This window comes from Octodon degus, unplaced genomic scaffold, assembly GCF_000260255.1.
Source record: "Octodon degus isolate 3935 unplaced genomic scaffold, OctDeg1.0 scaffold00020, whole genome shotgun sequence".
Classification (NCBI taxonomy): domain Eukaryota; kingdom Metazoa; phylum Chordata; class Mammalia; order Rodentia; family Octodontidae; genus Octodon; species Octodon degus.
This window is the reverse complement of record NW_004524596.1, coordinates 20,075,388-20,096,051: the sequence shown is the minus strand read 5'-3', so window position 1 is coordinate 20,096,051 and position 20,664 is coordinate 20,075,388. Positions and strand designations below refer to the sequence as shown.

General features: G+C 40.8%; 1 protein-coding gene across 6 annotated transcripts in view; it reads left to right on the top strand.

The window, feature by feature from the left end:
* Positions 1-20,664, top strand: part of App (amyloid beta precursor protein) — a 260,558-nt gene that overhangs the window by 138,230 nt on the left and 101,664 nt on the right. For 2 of the 6 annotated variants that reach the window (XM_004627697.2, XM_004627696.2), the window contains exons 6-8: positions 1,774-1,976; positions 17,593-17,760; positions 20,112-20,168. In XM_004627697.2, the coding sequence (XP_004627754.1) occupies positions 1,774-1,976; positions 17,593-17,760; positions 20,112-20,168 (428 nt within the window). The remainder of the gene's footprint in view (positions 1-1,773; positions 1,977-17,592; positions 17,761-20,111; positions 20,169-20,664) is intronic. The other 4 variants (XM_004627699.2, XM_004627698.2, XM_004627702.2 and 1 more) reach the window with 2 other exon arrangements.

Sequence of the window (20,664 nt, the reverse complement as noted above, 5' to 3'; positions counted from 1 at the left end):
CCAGTAGACATTCACTATCCAACACCAGCATTCCTGTCTTCCTTTATCGTCTCTTGAATGCTCTTGGATAGGCCTGACCATGATTACCACAAGGATTTCTTAATAGAACCTTTAAATTTTTCCCAGGCACAACCTTCTTTTATCTTCCAGTCTTTATGATTTATTACTCGCCATTTGAGCGTGAGCACAGAGGTATTTAGTGCTATGAATGCTGTCTCTGACCCTCTTCCACTTGTTACTGTGGGATACTGGTTATCTCATTGCATTGTTCTTGGCGTTGTGTAGTTTTTGCTGATTCTTAAAGTCCTGCCCCCCACTAAGGGAGGAAGGGAGGGGCAGGAATGAAAGGAAAAAAAAATTAAGATGTTAAGATGTGTTATGTACATACACCTGCGCCCCACCCTGAGTGTCATCATTGTATACTGAAAACCTGTACTAATAATTGTATTTTTAAAAAGATTGTGATGCAAGAGGTCCGTCTCCCTGCCAAACTATCAGAGTTACTTGGAAACTTGTCAAAAATACAGATTCTCAGAATGCATTCAAGATCAACTGATTCAGAGTTCTTTGCTTTTTTTTTTTATTTTTGAAATTTTATTTATTTATTTATTTATTTATTTATTTGGTTCAGGTTCTCACTCTGCAGCTCACACTCATAGTGGTCCTCCTATCTTAGCCTCCCCAATGCTGGCATTACAGGAATGCACCACCACAACCAGTTTCAGTGGCAGGCATAGCACAGCCAGGGTTTCAGGGCCAGCACAGCATGTGGTACCAGGGATTGAACCTGGATCCTTGTGCTTGCCAGGCAGGCACTTAGACCACCAAGCTATCTCCCAGCCCCAGTGATCCATGTTTTGATGAGCATTTAGGTGATTTTGAATGCTTGCTGAAACTGGAGAACCACAGAAATATTTGATATTGTGTAGAATATAAGCAATTGACAGAATAGGGCACCTATGACCATGGATGCTTAAGTCAATTTCTTCTCCCCCATATGTATTCAACTTAAGCTTACAGGAGTAGTTTCTGAAGCAGTTTCCCCCCTTACTTACTGAGTATGCGTTGTGCAGGTCCCGCATGGTTCTTCCTCACGTATTATGGGAGTGATTGCTCTGACACAGTAAACTCAGTTTTGATGTCCTTACCCCCTCCTTCTTTAATACACATTTTTAGAACAGTTTGAAGCTTACAGAAAAGTTTAGTAGAAAGCACCGAGGTTCCCTTCTGCCTCCTTTCATCAACTCCCTTTCCCCAGTTTTCTGTGTTCTTGACACTTTGCCTTAGTTGAGCTGATACTGATACATTATTATTAATGTTTACATTTTATTTCATTTTTGGGTCGTACATTCTGTGAATTTTGACAAGGCCGAGTGCTGTGTACCCTCCCTTGTAGGAGGGAATGGTTTCACTGCCTTAAAGGTCCTTCGTGCTCTGCCCTGGTCATCCCCTCTGCCCTCTCCTTTAGCACGGGAAGCCCCTCATCTCTAGCATCTCCATCATGTTACCTTCTCTAGAATGTCATACTGTTGGAATAGTGATGCTCTCTTTTGGCCTCACTGTAAACTTAAGAGGAGCTGCATCCCAAGAGCGAAGCGTTTCTCAGACCTGCTCAGATGGAATTTATTCTTAAGCTTGCTGGCTTGAAGCTTTATGTGGACTTTTTTTCTTCAGCAGTGCCACATTCCCTGTCAGATTATCAAAATGTCTTTTTTTTTTTTCCTTCCCTGAGATTTTTCTGACTATTAAAGTCATTTCTGTTTGCTCTTACAGTGAAGACAAGGTAGTAGAAGTAGCTGAGGAGGAAGAGGTGGCAGATGTTGAGGAAGAAGAAGTTGATGAGGAGGAGGATGTGGAAGATGGTGATGAAGTCGAGGAGGAAGCCGAGGAACCCTATGAAGAAGCCACAGAGAAAACCACCAGCATAGCCACCACCACCACTACCACCACAGAGTCTGTGGAAGAGGTGGTTCGAGGTAATCCACTAATTGCTTAGATTTGTTTGTTTGTTTGTTTTTAATTCTCAGGATAAAAGAAAACATTGTTCCCAGAGTTGGAAATTTAAATCTATCCTACCAAGCATTGCCTTCCCAACTGGAACTATTTTTTTCAAAATTGCAAGGCTTAAAACACTTTATTTTTGTGTTGTTCTTGCTTTATCAAGCAGTGTAACAGTTACTTTCAAATTATATAATTTGCTGACTACACAGTCATTTCTGTGCCTTGTATGTGCTGTCAACACATACGTGGATATCACTTCATTTGACAGATGAGAGCTGTGTGACCTCCTCGGCAGGTGGGTATTTACCGCCTTCCCTTGTCTGTGGCCTATACCTCTGCCAGCGGGGGTGGGACACAGGCGCTGCAGTTGACTGGTACCCTGTAACATGTGGGGCTTATGGAACGTTTCTGATGTGTTTTAGCTCTGTGAGTAGATGATGAAATTTTATTAAATAATTTTATTAAATAATTATTGACCCGCTGCTACAAAATTTCACTTGAGTGATTTGCATTATGTTTCACTCCTTTAGTGGAGCAGTGTCGGTGCATTTAAGAAGTAGATGTAGTACTAGTGTCTTAGACTTTCTTCTGTTAATTTAATATGCCTGTTGAAACTTGTGAACCAGATGAACTCAAACTATGGGTTGACTGAACTTCAGTGTGTGGCAAACACTTTTATTGTCATCCGCAATTGTTTTAAGTCCTCCTCTTTTTATTAAGATAATGATTCGGCTCTTTCATTACATTAGCGCTCATGATGCCCTACTTTTTCTGCCTGAAGTACATTCATTACTAATTATGTCTTTCCTTTTATTTCATTTTTAACTTTATTGAGTTACAATTTACATACTTCAGGAGTCTTTAATTTTATCCTTATAATTTAATGGCTTTAAGAAATTTATTTATTGTTTAGCCACCACCATAACCTGTTCCTAGGACACCTCGTTACCCCAGTGGGCTTCTTCGGGCTCACTCATGCTTGGTCCCTGAACTCATCCTGAGTCCCAAGAAACCTGGATGACTGTCTCCGTAGATTTGCCCCCTTTTGAACATTTAATAAAAGTAGGGTTGCACTACACATAGTCTTTTATTTCTGGCTTCTGTGCCTTGTATGTGCTGTCAACACATACATGGATATCACTTCATTTGACAGATGAGAGCCGTGTGACCTCCTTGGCAAGTGGGTACTTAACAATGTTTTTTGGCTTCTTCATTTCTTTAAATTGCTCCCTTATAACTCAGACTATTATTTATTTATTTATTTATTTATACATTTAGTTCAGGGGCTACAGGGTCTCACTACACAGATTGGACTCATTGTGATCCTCCTGTTTTTAGCCTCCCAAGCACTGGGATTTATGTGCCATCACGGCCAGTCTCAATTGCTCTCTCTGCGCACCCCAGGGCGGCATGAAGGGATCAAACCCCGGTCCCTTCATCTGCCTAAGCAGGAGCTTTAGTTCGCTGCAACTCAGACTATTCTGAGTTAGGCAGAGTTAGTTCAAAATCCAATGAAGTTTTTACTTTTTTAAAAAAGCAAAAGAAAAATGGTTGTAGATGTATTCTCTGACTTTATCACTGAACACTTTTGACTTATTTTAGCACCTAAGTGAATGTGCAAGTAGATGCACTTTTCACTTGAACCAGAGCTCCTCTACTGCCGAGGCGTCGCTTTCCAGAGTATTTTCCACTTGCCTTTTGGGGCATGCACTGACAGATCAGTTCAAATAAACTTGTTAGATCTCATTTCCTCACTGGAAAGACAGATTTTTCAGGGCTTCTCGAAACCCAGACAGCACGTGACTGCATGGCGCAGTGAGTAGCTGGTATTCTGCTGTGGGGCTGATGTCTCTGATCTCCAGTAAGACAGGCTTATTCCATAATACTTAAAGTTTGCTTGCTTCATATACAATAACAGTGTTCAGAGCTCCTCTTTTGTACAAGGCCTTTGTGCCTGGCTGAGTAGAACATACAATGTGCACACAGAGGAATTCAAAGCCAAAGCAATACAGTGGGATCTGTTTTGCTTAAAACATGAATATGAAACTTCTCTCAAAAGTAAGAGAACTACCAGGCTGTTTAAATGAAGGCTGCATTTAGGAGATGGCATTTGAACTAGCACTAGAAGCCAGGCTGGTGGTCTGTCCGTGGTGGATTTTGTTAGATCGTATATTAGCAAAGAACAGAACCTCTGAAGTGCTATGAGAAGACACTCGGCATGTTTGGGAGACAACATCGGTCTGAATAACCTAGAGAAGAATTTGTAGAAATCAGACTGGGACCCAGAGGGAGAGGCCATCATTACGGGCTGGCAAGCATGGACATTAATGGAGTGTGGTCAATACAAGTATTAGTTTAGCATCTACTGCATGCTACAGATTTTTCTAGTAGGAAATGGAGACTGTTTGATTTGATGTTATTATTGTTGGTGGCAGGTGATCAAGAGAAACATGATGAGGATGCCACGCAAACTTAGGCCCATATTCTAGACTAAGAAAGTGTTCTCTTGAATTGGTAGGGTCTTGTTATCTTCTAAGTTAGTCCATTTTGCTTTTCAGTTTTACATGTAGCATTGTAGATTTTAAAGTAGAGAACGTAGACAAAAGCAGTTTTTCAAAAAGTTTAAAAAACTCAAAGCTTTTAAAAGCTAAGCTTAAAAGGAGGCCGGGGATATAGCTCAGCAATACAGCACCTACTAGGCAAGCACAAGGTCCTGAGGTTGATTTCCAGAACAAAGACAAGAAACAAACGTAACTTAAAAGATATACAACGAATAATGTTGATGGCAGGATAAGTGATAAAAAATAACCTCCTAAAAGCAAATGTTACTTAAAGGCACCAACTGTTAAAATCAGAAAAAGAACCTTTTTTAACCATCTAACCATTCCATCCATGACTCCTGAAGTGGGCAAAAAGCATTTCTGAGAAAGAGGGCCTCAAGGGAACATGCTACAGTATATTGTGTCCATCCAGGTAGGTCAGGTCAGGTCTGGTCTGGTCTGCTCTGGTGTGGTCTAGTCTATTCTGATCTGCTCTGACTTGGTTTCGTTTGGTTTGGCTTGTCTTGGTTTGGTTGTGTATTGCTAGCTAGTTTTAAAAACAGATGCAGAAGTTTTAGGTGGTAACATCGGAGAGGTAGACTTTTATCTCCACCTTGTTAGTGTAAATGTGAACTGTGGTTTTTCCCTAGTGGAAAGCAAATTCAGTGACATATGCAATTGCTCACTTTGTAAAACTCATGCTACGAGTATGCATCATGGCTGTCGTTGTGGGCTGAATGTGAACATTCAAAGACACTTGCAAAGAAGGGATGATAAAGGAGGCTTTGGTCCAATTTTAGGTGTTAATATTTCAGGCCCGCAAGGAAAATGGGATTGACAACCATACTGAATAAGAAAATGGCTTCATTATCACTAATACATTGCTGCTAATCCCAGTCCTTCCCATGGCTCATTAAAATCTCAACATTTCTGTAACCTATTAGAATTTATTCTGAGGTAGAAGAAAGATGACATTTCAGCATGGTCATAGCATTTGCAACCATATTGTGTTAGAATCAGTGGTACCAAGTAGGAAATGTCTGGTTGGTGTTACTAATTTGAGAGGCAAAGGTTATTGTTTGAAAGTAAACACATTGTTGCAAAATCCAAAAGCCATCAGGAATTGGAGTAAAACAGTAGTACATTTAGACTCTTGTTCATAGTTCTGTGCTTCGAGAATGTATTTCAGCTCCTAAACCCAAGACATTAGGAGTGAGTTCTGAATGAGCCTTAAATTTTCAGCTCTGATTATAAGCGGCATTGTAATAAATGACATAGCATTTTATTTAATCTAGCCGATTTTACCTGTCCAGAAAAACTTATATTTTTACATCATGTCTTTTGTTCATGAAACATTGTGCTTGTTATGGTTTGTGTCTAGGTGTCCCCTCAAAGCCTCATGCCGTCATGGAGTGGCTTCTGAAGTTTGTGATTGATTATTGTGGGTGTGGATGCTGCACCTGGCCTGGGGCAGGTAATCTGCTTTACAGTGTGAGCCAGGAGAGAGGCTGGCTAGCTGCCTGAGCTGCTGCCTCTCCCTTTGCTGTCTTGCTCTCTGCCAGTGCCATGAAAGGCTGCTCTCTGCCATGTGCCAGTGTGCCTTGGAGCCAGCTGAGCGTGGAGTGAAGCCTCCAGTTACTGTGAGATAAATAGACCTTTCCTTCCTTCCTTTTGACTGTTGGGTATTTGTCCCACCAACGAGAGCAGAGTAACTGAGACAGTGTTCCTGTGATAATTAGATACTTTACTATTACAGAAGGATAAGGGGACAGTAGATACGGTTTCACTGCTGGGATCTTGTGGCAGTTCCGTGCTGGAATTCTTTATTGCAGATAACTTTTCAGACTCACCATTGTCCTTGCACATTAAGACAGGATTCTTTTAACCCTTGTAATTTTGCTATGCAGAGGAAACGCAATCACCCCCACCCCCTGCCATTCCCCCACCCACCCCTCGTTATAGAAAACCAGCTAGGATCTGGAAAAACAAATTGTGCACAGTGGAATAACTCTCGGCCTGTTATAAATCAGGCTCTGGACCTGGATGGGCTCGTGCATTCCTGCTGTCCATACTTAAGCTACACATTGACTTTTCTTTATAAATGCATACTATTCATTTAACTTGCTCTCCTTGCTATATGCTTACTCCTTTGCTGTTTGAGTTAGCTCTTTCCCTTTTTTTTTCACATTGAGCATTTTTAGAATTTTAGAAATCTTATTGAAATAATAGGATCAGGGATCAATAAGTAATAATAATCAGCAGTAAGAAAACCATAGCCCATGGGCCAAAACCCTTGTAAATTTCTAAACAAAAGATTTCACTGGGAACCCCCCCCTCCCCCCCCCCGATTATTTACACACTGCCTCTGGCTGCATTGCGGTGGTGGGAGAGTTCGAGTTCAGTCATTTCAGGAGACCTCCCGTAGCCTGCATGCAGCACTGACAAGGCATCCTGTGCGGCCTCTGCAGGGAATGTTTACTAACTTTGCTGTTGGCCATGAAGATACTGTGGAGGCCTTTATCTTTCAGCTAATACCTAATGTAGGGTGTTTTGTTGTTGTTGTTGTTGTTGTTGCTGTTGTTGTTGTTTCCAGGTAACTTTGTGACTTGTTCTCTGCTTTTCCTTTTGAATCTTTATGGTTAGGTGCAGACACATAACCCCAGGAGTTTGTCTTAGGATGCTTGAGAGAGAACTGTTAATAATTTTATGGCCATGGACCACTTAAGTAACCTGCTTTCATGTGTACAGTGTAAACGTCAGTGTTACTTTGTGTGCTTATTGTGAGAATGACTGTAGGAAAATCTGTAATAAGCATTTGTAGCACTATCCAGGAAGTGGTTTGTTTTACAAGCAGACTACCCTGATTTGATCCCTGGCTCTACAACCAATAACTGCATATTTGTAAATTTAAATAATGTTTAATATTGGTTACTTCCTTTGATAAATCGGGATTAGGAATATCTACCCAATGTCAACTATTTTGTGAGAAGTAGATGAAGTAGTCCCTGCAAACATTTAGCACAGCTCCTCCTGGACAGTGAACACTCAGTTAACTCTAGCTGCTATGTGGTAATCATCATTCCAGCACTCGAATGTGTTCTGAACATTAGAGAACTAGCATCTGATACTAACCGGTGATGTTAACAGTAAGTCACCAGTTGCTTTTTTTAATTACAAATGGCCTAAGTGTGAGGTGTCTATTAGCTATTGGCAAAGAGTTAAATTTCTTTTAATTTATGTAATTGGCACAGGATCTCGTTACTCAGCTCAGACTCATAGTGATCCTCCTGTTTCATCCTCCCCAGTGCTGGAATTACTGGTGTGTGCCATCATGTCCAGTCTCCGTGGCTGCCTCAGCAAGGCCAGGGCAGGGCCGGTACAGCATGCAGTACCAGGGACTGAACTTGGGTCCTTGCGCTTGCCAGGCTGGTGCTTAGGCTGCTGAGCTATCTCTCCAGCCACAAGTAGAGCTAATTTTTATGGGAGGCATTATGTTACAATTAAAGTAGATTAGAATATTTTTGTGAATATATATCATATTTAGCTAAAATGCTATTAGTAATTTTAAATACTATTATATTGCAAGATAGAGTTTTATTTCTTGCAGGTGTCTTAAACCTTGTAGAAATTCTACTAAATGGGTAGAGTGAGTTGCTGGTGATGAATAACTCAAACTATTGCATTCTCTTCCCTGGCCACCACGATCTGGGAGAGGTGTCATTTTGTTTGCTGTCACAAGCGCCTCCAGTTCAGAGGAAGCCCTCTTGGGTAGAGAGCATTTGCACTGGGTGGTAGGATGTGGGCTGGGGGCAGCTCACGCTGTTTCCAGCTGTATTTGCACAGTTCTCGGGGAGAATAAGTCTGCTGCTGGGAAGGAGCCCTGCTGCATGGAGGAGGAAAGCGCCCAGCATGGGCAGAAGCACTCTCCCTAAAGCACTGTAGAGAAGGTGGCATTGGAATGATTATCAAGGAAGACAAAGAATTTACTAGGTTATAAGCATCAAATACAGTGAATCCAATCAGTGAAGGGGGACGTAAAGAGAAAAAGCTGAGGCTCCCCAGACTTGTTCTTCTCTACAGTTGTTATTTGTTGTTCTAATACAGAAAAAAGCAGTGACTTTGTTCTATAAGTAAAGTTTTATAACCTTTAGCTCTTACCACATCCAGTTTTTACCTAACCAAGGCCACTGGGCACAGCTTAACGTAATTACTGCCTTTGTTATACCTGGCCACCCCCAAGTTATGTGCCATGCGACCAACCCTGCAGCAACATGTATAAAACTGGAGCCCTTCCTTTGTTCAGGGCTCAAGCTTTTGGGCATGAGTCTAGCTGAGTTGGAATATAGCTGTAAATGAAGTCCTCCAGTTTCCTCGTTGGTCTCTTCAATCTCTTAAATTCTGTACGCAAACATTATAAATCAGAGTCTGTGTATTGATTCAAGGGTAAAAGAAACAAAGCTCAGCTTCATTCTCCTGTCTGCATTGTTAGCTCATGTGATGGAAATGACACAAGCTACTCTGTTATTTACTAATAAGATTCTTATTCATATTTAACTTTCATGAATTAAAGTTCTTTTTATGTATTTAGTACAGGGTCTACAGGGTCTCACTACACAGATGAGATTCATAGTGATCCTCCTGTTTTCAGCCTCCCAAGTGCTGGGATTATAGGTGCACGCCACCACACTCAGTCGCAATCCCCATCGCAGTGGGCCACGGGGGCAGGGCCAGCAGAGCACACCGGGGATCAAACACCAAACTTTCACAAATTATAGGGTAAACTGTGAGCTTGACTTTGTGTAAAGGTGTGTTGGAGGCTTCAGTAGTAATTTGTCATCCCGCCTCCCCCTAGGAGTATTTGGGAAAAGGAGAAAGAATAGTATCCCTCTTTTGAGAGCTGACCTCCGACTGGTACCTCCATATTTTGACTAAATCAAATAGAATACACTCATATTCCTGTGCCAGAGCAAAGCATTCTCTTTAATGTCAAGAGAACTGGTGCCAGCACTGACCATAGATAGGACAGGTGGAAGCCCATTGTTTTGTGCCCTGTGGCAGGCAGCCCGTATTTAATACATATTTTGCTAGAGGCAGAGAAAAACACTTTGTTGTTCTGGGTCATTTAATGTTCCTGATATAGAAAGCTCACTGTCATAATTAGGTTGCCTAAAACATGGGACCGAAGAGCCAAGCCACATAACAGAGATGCAGAGTATACACACGCAGAGCCTCCCCCTCTTCTTCTTGTTCTCTGTGGTACTGTAAATTGAACCCAGAGCCTTTCCCTTGAAACTGCAAAGTTTATTAGGATATATTTTGTCTGCTGTAATGTTTAGAATACAGGGGTTTGATCTGTTCCCCAAGATCTGCACTTTCCTGTAGTAAATTGCTTTTAAAAATTATATAATTTATGTGGTACAAACTCTCATTATGCAGCTCAGCCTCATAGTGATCCTCCTGTCTTAGTCTCCCCAGCACTGGGATTACAGGTGTGCACCACCACACTTCGTTTTGGTTGCTGGCTTGGCACCCAGTGCCTGGGGCCGGGATGGCATGTGCTATCGGGGGTTGAAGCCAGGTCCTTGGGCTTGCCTGGCAGGTGCTTAGACTGCTGAGCTATCTCCCCAGCCTGCACATTGCTTTTTAACTTGGTTTTGCTGGCGGTTTTATGTTGCTAGTAGTGCTTGGCTATTTTTCACTTGCCATTTCTATAGGTTGTTTTTATGTCAAAGTTCTTTAGTTGGCTGCTAAAATAATAAAAACAATCAACAGTATTTTAATACAATTACATCTAAACTTATTCAAAATAAAGAATTTTATCCTATTTCAGCCAAGAGCCAGAAACCAGATTTTAAAAGAATACTACTAGCATTTTACTGTTTTCCTCTAAATAGTTATTTTTATTTTTTAAAAAATATGTAAATTCCACAGACATAACAATTATATGTATCTACTCAAGAACTGGAACTGAAGAAAAAAATTCAAAACAAATTACAGCAAATTAGAGAATGATCCATTTAAACGTATGGACATATGTTTTTTATGGGCATTCCTTTTAGCAACAGAATATTGCTTCTGATTCTTTGTGCAGGTAACAAGCGGCAGGTCGGGGGGCCGGGGGAGGATAACGGAAATCTTTAGTTTCCTTCTGGAAAAATACCTGGAAGTTTTTTTAAACAAAGAGACTTAGACACAAAGCACCTGTGTGTGTCTCCATTAAACTCTTTGGCTTTTGTGAAAGTTTGAGAGGTACCTGGTTTCCAGCTACCTCTGCCTCTGTGTCTGAGCTTTTGTGATTCCGTGGAGAGGGAAAGCCTAAGGAAGGCAAGAATGGATGGAACTCAGGTGAAAATAATGTGCCAGAAATCTCCACCTTCAAGGCATTAGCCCAGGTCTGTAAAAATTCAGAGACTACATTGTAAAGACAGCAGCTTTAAGGAGGAAGAATTGTCATGGGTGTGTTACATTACTGTCTTTACTTTCTAATGGGGAGACTGTTCAGGTGTTAATGAGGGTGGGAGTGTCTCTTTTTGTTAACTTATGCGTGCTCTTGTTGGATATCAGTTCTGAAACTATATGAAAGTATAGAAGACACGGGGCAGAAATTTCCTGTTATTTGCACATGACCTTAAGTCCTTTAGGTTTCATGGTCTAAGCACAGAAAGTTCTTGTTGGTGAGTTCTCATGGTTCTTTTCCTTTTAGAAATTTACTAACATTTGTTATCCAGGATTTCTGAGATATTGGTGACTACTGCATAGTACGCTTGGTGAGCAAAATGAGAAAATGTAGCAAAAATCCTTCTGGTGTTGGTTTGGGCTATGGCCGAGTTTCGGAACCTCAATTCTACTGATATTTGAGACCTAGTAATTCTTTGTTTTGGAGGCACTCTCTGTGCCTTGTAGGGTGTTTAGCAGCATCCTTTGCCTTTGCCCACACTGTTCTGACAAGCCAGAATGTTCTCGGAGAGGGAATGGGAATGAAATCTCTCCTTACAAAGAGAGGTGGTGTTGAGAACTATCATGAGGCCTAGCTTTAAATATATGAACAGAAAAATACCGCCACTGTACCACAGCTCATCTTAATGTCAGCAGTAACTCCTGCCTCCTGGCTCTCCATCTAGTAGGTAGCTAATGAAACTACTTTACTAAGCAAAAGTAAATAAAAATGCCAAAGTAAATATGATGAATACATTCTTGGTAAGGTAAACAGTACAGTATTAGTTAAGATTAATAATGCGATCTAATTGCTTATATTTAGAGACAGAAAATTCCATAAAATGGTAACTTAAAATATGGTCTCCTTACATTTGCAGTGGAGGTAGTGAAATGTGTAAGAGACTGTCTTCCTAGTTTAGGCTTTTATCTTCCTCTTGCTAGTCAGTTACAAAAGAGCAAATAGTGTTTCACCTCCGTGTTATGATCAGGGACCCTGCTGGTCTCAGCTTTAACCTGCCAGCTCTTTTCTCCTGAGAATACAACAAGGGGCCCAGTTGGCCTAGACAGGTCGATCTGTTCAGGCTCCCCTCAAAAAAAGCCATAAAACAATAGGACCATATTGTTTTAGGACCATTTATGTTTTATGCAGTGTCTGACTCATATCTAAAATTGTTTTTTGTTTTTTTTCTTCAAGAACAGAAACACTAACTAGTCTTTTCTTTGTAGAAAAGTAGCGTAAGGAAGTACATTCTAAGGCCAGTGTCTTTGTTTTCATTATTTAAGTAAAAGCAAAAGCTGTGATACTTCTAAGGTTCTCAAATGTTACAGGAATGATACCACTTTAGGTTTTTGAGAATTTGGGTGTATTCCTTGACTTAAATATGACTAAGAAAATTATTGCTTTGTTATTAGATTTGAGGCAGAATTGTAGATATTTTAATTATTGTAACTTCAGATGAAACAGAATTTCAGCGTAAAATAAATATGAATAGATATTGTTAAAATTGGGGTTTTCAGATATATATTTGAATGTTAACACTGCTCACTTATATCTCTCTTTCTCCAAATACGTACAAACTTATTATAATAAAGTCAAATCCTATACAACTCTTACTAAATCTGCCCCTGGTCCCTTTGGAGTATAACTGAATCTTGTATCGCTGATTTTAACCTTTTACCTGCGTTTAAATGTTGTCATTGATCATAGTGTTTCTCACCCATTCAAATCACTCGAAAGAGTTTGCTAAACAGAAATTCTTAAGTTATTGAGGCCAAGGAATTGCTGGTCTCATGGTCTTTACTGTGAGGAAGCACCTCTAGTAGTGTCTCTTGTCCTCTGTCTTGGGCAGATTTAAAGCAGTGAGACCAGGAATAAGAAAATAAAAAGGAAACCTTGCTCATCTTCAATGATGTTGTTAGTGCATTCGCAATGTCAGTAAGTGCAAGAAAACTCTTTAATTTCTCTACTCACTGAGGTTTTTTTCTTTTTTAAGTTCTAACCTCCAGACTAAGAATATTGAACAACTTTTACAGCCTCCCTGACACTTGCTACTAGTTTTACCTGTGTCCCTGTTGCCTCTCAGCAGAGGAAATCAAGGATTTGCTTGTCGTGGAGAGACATGTGGACAGCTTGTGAAAGCTAGTGATCATGGCTCATAGCTATTATGGCATTGAAGAGCTGTCTCTTTTAGCTTTTCTTTGATTTATTTAGTTCTTTGATTTTTTTAAAATTAGAATTTGGTAGTAGTTTGCCTCATAAATCTGATGTATATTTTGTTAGGATTAAACCTAAGTATTGAATTTTGGGAAATGATGACATAAAGGGTACAGTGTTTTTAATTTCAAATTCCACTTGCTCATTGTCAGTGTACAGGAAAACAACTGATTTTTATATGTTATCCTTGCAGGCTATCCTTGCTGTTACGCTATCCTTGTATGCTATCTTTATATGCTGTCCTTGCTGTTATCGCTTATTAGTTCTAAGACTTGTCCATTCTTTTATATTGTTTACAAGACAATCAAATCATCTTCAAACATAGGGAGTTGTATTTCTTCCTGATCTGTGTTTGTATTGTCGATGGTGGGAGTCTGGATACCATGAAACTTGGCAAATGCGATGACTCAAGTGTTTCGTTTTTTCTGGAAAAAGCCAAGTTTTCATGTAGCCCTACTTTTCATTCAATAAGAAAAATAATTTTCCCTTACTTTCCAACATGAGATCTGATGTCAAATTCCTAGTTTAAAGCTTGTTAGTACTCTAGCCTAACCATGGCACTCCGCCAAGAACAAGATTATTCTCATAAGAAACAGGAAACAAAGACCAAGGAAAGATCATGGTGTTACCTGTTAGGAAGTCAGCTGACAACCCAACACAGGAGTACTGATGAGTTTAAAACTCTACAAGTAAATCTCCTTTAGGTGGCATTTGCTAAATAGCCTTCAGCAGGGAGATCTGTGAGCAGTGGTAGGTGAGGTATATTTAGAATGACAGATGTATTGGAAGCCTTAGAGAATTAACACATTTTAGTAAAAGGACCAGCCAACTGCAGAAACCTTCTGAACACTCTCATGACAAATTAATATCCACCTCCTGCTACTAAGTCAGCGGTTTCATTGTCATACACAGTTGTTTGTATCGCTGGAAGTTATTTCATCTTATATTTGGAGCTTAAGTAGATTTTGTCATAAGATTTCAGGTCAAGCTTACTTGCCTAATTTTAGATGATTGCTTAGTAATGTGTCATGCCTAGATAATATTTGATCATTTACTGTCCTGATAAACTTCGTAATCATGTTTTTTGATGACTACTTGCTTATATGTGCAAGCTCTTGACAAAAACTATTGGGAAAAACACATTCTATAAGAATAATAAGTTTTCTTGTGTGTTGATTTTTAATATTTTTCATCTGTAAAACTCCAACACCAGTTTCATACATCTAAGCTCCAACAGAATTCAAGTTTGATTTTGATAAGTCTGCCCAGGAAGTGTCAGCATATTGCATCACTATCTTACAGTGGTGCCAGGGAGATAGTTTAACAGCATAAGTGTCTTCCTCACAAGCGCAAGGTCCCAAGTTCGATCCCCAGTACTGCCAAAAAAAAAAAAAAAAAAAAAAAAATTGCAATGATAAAGGTAAAGTTATTTAAATTGCATTAAGGTCAGCTCTTTTCTTTATAAATGGTTGCATGATTGATGATAAATCAAAATTTATTTGAAATATTAAAGATATTCAGTAATTCATTATTGAAGATTGTGAATTTCAGTACTTACGTCTTGCTTTTGTTTTATTTCTGCTAGATTAAGCAAGTAATTTATTACAAAGACAAACTATTTGTGTTCTTACACAGGCCCTTCCTTTCTCTACTTTACAATTAGAGAAGAAGCACAAGATAAGGAATTTTTAAACAGAGGAAGATAATTTGTTTGTGCTATATATGAAGGTTAAGTAAGCAGCTATTGGAAAATATGGAGAAAATTATGCTACATAATTTTTTTACCATATCAATGTGTAGTTCTATCTCTAAGTCTCTAGTTTGATGGGAAGCTTGTGTCTTTAGAGATTTAGAAGAACAGAGGCACATTTTACCACTATTCCTCCAGTTCTGAATGTTTGTCCTTATTGATTAGGCTCATTTGGCCTGTAACAGAGAATTTTATAGCCATTATAGAATTAGAAAAAAAATAAAAATGAGTGGACCATACATTTCACTAGTGGTGTAAGAACATAGTAAGCATTGTAGTGCCATTTGGATTGGGATCTGAGCTGGAGATTTTGCCTTATCAGAAGGACTCAACTGTTCTGGGTCACATAAGGACAAATTCCTAAGATGAGTTTCCTTCTTTCATTATTTTTTTAATCCTGCTGCTTAATTTGCACCAACCCAAAGTTCTACCATTGTTATTTTGTATATGAGAGCATTCATAGAGATGCATTTATTATACCTGCGGAGCTGTGATGAGTACTGTTGAGCCACGGCAGGCAGGTACCAAAAGACATGCGGTCAGTCTATTGCTAATGCAGAAGACCAGCGCAGACAGCTGAGGCTCGCTGTCAGTGCTCCCCTGACTTATGGCTGTGCCTTGGGAATTCTATGCTTCAGTGAACATCTACAGTCATATTACCTTATAACTCCAGTGGCAGCTCCAGCCGCACTACCATGGTCTCCTAGTCGTAGGAGTTAACGCAGCCCGTAGAAAAGTTGACAAATAGTAGCACATCTTAGAAACAAAATTGAGCATTTGACACAAATATGTACAGATTCATAAAGGAGATACAAAGAAGGAAGAGTCCTGGAAGCATTCTCTACCTGTGAGAGAGAAGATCAGTCCTGGAGGTGGAGACCACCTCTGGCTGTGGCTGGCAGAACCCCAGGTGGCTTTTAGTTCTGTGGCCCAGAAAATTCTCTGTCAGGAGCTTACCCTTCATTAATGAGAATGCAAATGCTGTGCTGAGAGGGGATGAGTGGATCTGAAAAGTGCATGAGACCCTGGAATCAATAAGTCAGTTGATGTTCACACTGCAGCAGGGTTCTGTGTAGAAAGCCCAGCTTGGAGAGCCTGGCTTTCAAGGCACCTACCCCTAATGAGGTGACCACGAAGCACGATACGAAGTTTGATGGCCCTGGAGCCAGATACTTCCATCTAAAAACCATCAGTGACACCTGGAACATCTTGTATATGTCTGTTGCATGTGACACACTTCCTGCGAAATATCTCAGGCCCACCTGGGCTCGAGGCTGTCTTTGTCCCATCATCACGATGGTGGCAACTTCCAGTTTTGCCATCACTTCGTTGCATCTGGTCAAAAAACAGCGCATATAGGAAAGTAAAATGCCAGTTGTTTTTCCTTTGACTTTATGGTCTTTGTCTCCGGTTGATGGGATCACCAGCTTATGGAGTATTCTTCACTTGGAAGCTTTAGTATCTAAGCGGCCTTTCTCTCTTAGAAAGACACGTTTCCAATGCTGTGTTAGCAAAACCAAGACTAGAAAGCAAATGTGTTCATGTGCTCGGTGGCATTAGCCACCAAGGGCAGGGCGCAAACTCAGAGAGAAAAAAGTGGGGCTGTTTCACTTCAAGCAAAAATGAGATACGTTAAGTTTAGAGTTCTAGGGACTGTGAAGATAGCTCGGTGGTCTAAGTCCCTGCCTGGCAAGCACAAAGACCCAAGTTCCATCCTTGGTATTGTGTGCTGTGCCAGCCCCAGAACCTGGGCATGGTGGTACATGACTGTAATCCCAGTACTGGGGAGACTGAGACAGGAGGACCACTATGAATCCAAGCTGCATAGCAAGATCCTGTATCCAATAACTAAGTTAAATTACTTATCATGATTCACTTTCTAAGCACTGAAGGGTTTATTGTACTTTTAGTCAATCAAGGATTGTGAAAGTGATCTTGGGGAGCATGGCAAGGCATTGGGACAGGTAAGATGTCTTAACGTAAGACAGTACATGGTGTATATGAACAAATTGGAGTGGTTGGCTACATTTCATTATTCAGAACATTACTATCCAAGTTGAGATTAAAAATTGTCTTATGTTTGGTTAATATAGTGGACTGCAAATCATACTGTTAGACAGACATTGTATATCTTTTCAAATGTAATCAGTGGTTAAACTCTCCAAAAACTGGAGAAGTTTCAAAATACGTGTGATTAGTTTTGTACCCAAGTCAAGGCAATTGTTTATTAAGGAAATGGACAGATACTTTTGAGAGCTTAAGTGTTTGTATCATAGCCAAAATGATCATTTTACATCAAGGTTGACTTGAAGCTTTTTGAGTGTGCTTTTTTGTAGAAGAGAATTGTTTTAATGTTCAGAAACCTTCCAGTACTTAGAATTCATCAGAAAGCAGCTCATAGATCTTTGCCCCTTTAGCCAAAGTCCTTTGGTAATTGCTGAGCACCACACACTCAGCCCGATGAGAATGCCCTGCTTTTCGGAAGTTCTGGTGGATGAGTAAGGTCCTCAGCAAACAGTACGTGCTGCCAGTGAACCCAGGCCAGGTGACCCCGGGAGGATGAATGCATAGGACAAGTAAGCGTGTGTACGGGAACAGCAAGACAGTGCCTTTTCATGCTAAATGTGGTTCCCCACATCTCCTCTGATTAGAGGTGTGCTCTGAACAAGCCGAGACGGGGCCATGCCGAGCAATGATCTCCCGCTGGTACTTTGATGTCACTGAAGGGAAGTGCGCCCCGTTCTTTTACGGCGGATGTGGAGGCAACAGGAACAACTTTGACACAGAAGAATACTGCATGGCGGTGTGTGGCAGCGTCAGTAAGTGGACCCCTTCTCCAGCCTGGCCACCTTTCGCCTCTCTCGCCACTGACTCTGCTCTTTGTAACAGATTGGTTTTCTTGGTTCATGAGAATGAGCCTGTTGCTACCACTAACTACATTACTGTCAACTTTTCTAATTGCCCAAGTCTCCACAGTATGTTCAGTCATGAGCACCTCTCTCCGTCTTTCTCTAATAAAGCATGGCCTGGATGTGTTCTTTCCCTAGCTGTGATAGAGTCCCCCTGCAGTCTGTAGGGACTGTTGAGTGCTTCTCTCTAAACAGAGCTGGGGTGGCTGTTTGTCTTCTGAAGCTGTTTCTGCAAATGCATACTTATTTGTTCGTCTGTGTACGTGTGTGTTCATGTTCATGCATGTGCACTGGGTGTGAGAAGACAGTTTACTTCTTGAAGCCCAGCTAATGAAGCTTCACTTGCCTTGGCAAGGTGTACTGCTGGAATGAATACTGTCATTTCCTGAAATGTGTCTTTTATTGTGGTGGGACTGGAATGTGACTGAATTGAGTGTATGCATCTCAAGTGCCAGAGGGCAGAACTGCCCTGTTGCCCTGCGCCTAGCACATGGACATTTGCAGGGTCAAGTTTTCATTTCTTCTCCTGGAAATAAAAGGTCACTCCTAATGTTGCATGACATCAATGACATAAGGCTCAGGCAATGTAATTTTCAAAGCCTTTCTCTTGAATGTTTAGCTTTTCATAATCTAGGTGGATAGATATATGAAGTTACGATGTCTTAAATCTGTAGGATTAAACTTTTCCTGGAAGATTAATTTTCAGTTGTATGAGACTTCTGTTCTTGTTACTTTGAGAAATTTGTCTCCTTTCTTTGTGTACTGCAAGGGCAGCAGGCACCATTTCCTGCCTGAGATTTCTGGGGTTCTATAAATTATTGCATCATAGGATTAAGCAAAACAATAAAAGGACCTACACCATTAAGACCTTCCCTTATGAAGCAGCCCTTATGTAAGTGAGATCTAGTGGAAAGTTGCTGTGGCCCTCCTGCCCCCTCTGCTGCAGATCCCCGCTGCAGGTCTGTGTGGAGCAAGTGTCAGAGTGGGTAACCCAAGCATTCTTTTCTTGGCCCTTGATTGGGTGATTGCAGCTTCTAGCTCAGAGGACTCCTGCTTCAGTTTCAAACAAAGAAGTTAATTAGGTCAGGTAATTTGGAACGCAATGGGGGATTCTGTTGGCTGGCTCTCTTGGAACAAAGGATTTTTTTGTTCCAGTGATGCTGACTGGTTTAGCTGCTAGGTGAGATTTTATCAGATACATATTATTGATATAATAAGGAGAAATGCTTAAATTACTAGCAATGAAGAATTTCCTTAAGAGCTAGAACTTTATCCCCAAGTTGCCCCCTGCTGGGTCTCCCCAACACCCTTTCTTTATGGTGAGTTTGAACCAGAAGCAAGTGGCAGTAACCACAGGTTGATTAGAGATGCCCCAGCAGGCACACATTTTACAGAGTTTTGCAAAAGGCAGACACTCCAAACAGAAATCCAGTGTCTACTTCAGGCACTCTTACTTTGAGTGGGTTACAGAATAATATTTGAAAAAAGCAGAGCCAGTGAGATAGCTCAGTGGACTAAGCACCTGCTTAGGCAAGCACAGGGACCAGGGCACCACGTGCCCCACTGGCTCCATCCCTAGGTGTGCTGAGCCGGCCATCGTGACTAGGCATGGTGGCGTATACCTGTAATCCCAGCGCTGGGGAGGCTGAAACAGGAGGATAACAATGAATCTGAGCTTCATAGAGAGACCCTGTATCAAATACATTAAAAAAAGAGAGCAGGGTGTGGGGGAGAGCAAAGGTAGGGCTAAAGAAGTAGCTCAGTGGTAGAGTACTTTTGTTGACCCAGCACGCTTCAGGCCCTAAATTCATGCCTTAGGAATTAAGCAGAAAGAAAGGGACTGGAGGTTCTTGAGCAGACAAGTACAAGTGGAGAGTGAAGTTCTCCTCAAATCACTAAATCAGGAGCCAGAAGCTGCATTGTGTGAGGGTGAAAGGAACGGAACTACTATGAGAAAGGAAGGGAAGGGACTGGGTAAGGCTTGCCAGTAAGGAAGGAGAACAGTAGCGAGAAGGCCTCCAAGAGGTTACTTGGATTTCCAGTGCAAACTACATTGTCCTGTGTGCTCGGATGTTGGTCTCTGGTAAAAATAGATTTTAATGTTTGTTTATATATATACTTTCTTTCCCTGTGTATGTTTTGTTTGTAATTCATTGATATTTTTCTTCATTTTGTTTTGGGCCAGTAGAACCCTGAGTTTCAGCCATCATTCCCATGTTTCTGTTTTTATTTTTAGTTATGTTCTTTTATTTTCTCCATAGTGTCCCAAAGTCTACTCAAGACTACTGGGGAACCTCTTTCCCAAGATGCTGTTAAACGTATGTTGCCATCCACTTGGGGGAGGGCAAGGGAGGAGTGTGTTTATTGCATGGCTGGACTGTACCTTCACCATCACCTTCTTTGCATGGGTTTCATGTCCGGAAGACCTGTCTTCTAATAAAGTGTGTGTTCCTATTCCTTGCTAATAATTTCATCTGATTTTTGCCAGGCAACCTCAGATGCTGGACTGAGAGCACTGACTAAAGCTTTTTCTATTCCTGATCAATTTCCTGTTTATTTAGTGTGTTTCAAAGAAGTATTTATTTTTACAATGTTAGTATTATTGTGTTTGATTTGGCATCACTCTGGTTTCTTAAAATCTGCCAAGATTATATTATTTGTAAGAGACCGTGTATGTTGTCTTCACCTCAAAATCTTATGCCTTGTAGCAGACAAACTGACTTGTGTATGTGCGTTTCAGTTATGTGCACTAAAGGCAGTGTGAAACCTTAGGAGGTCAAAGACTACTTTTAGGTTTCAAGATTGCCTCTTCCT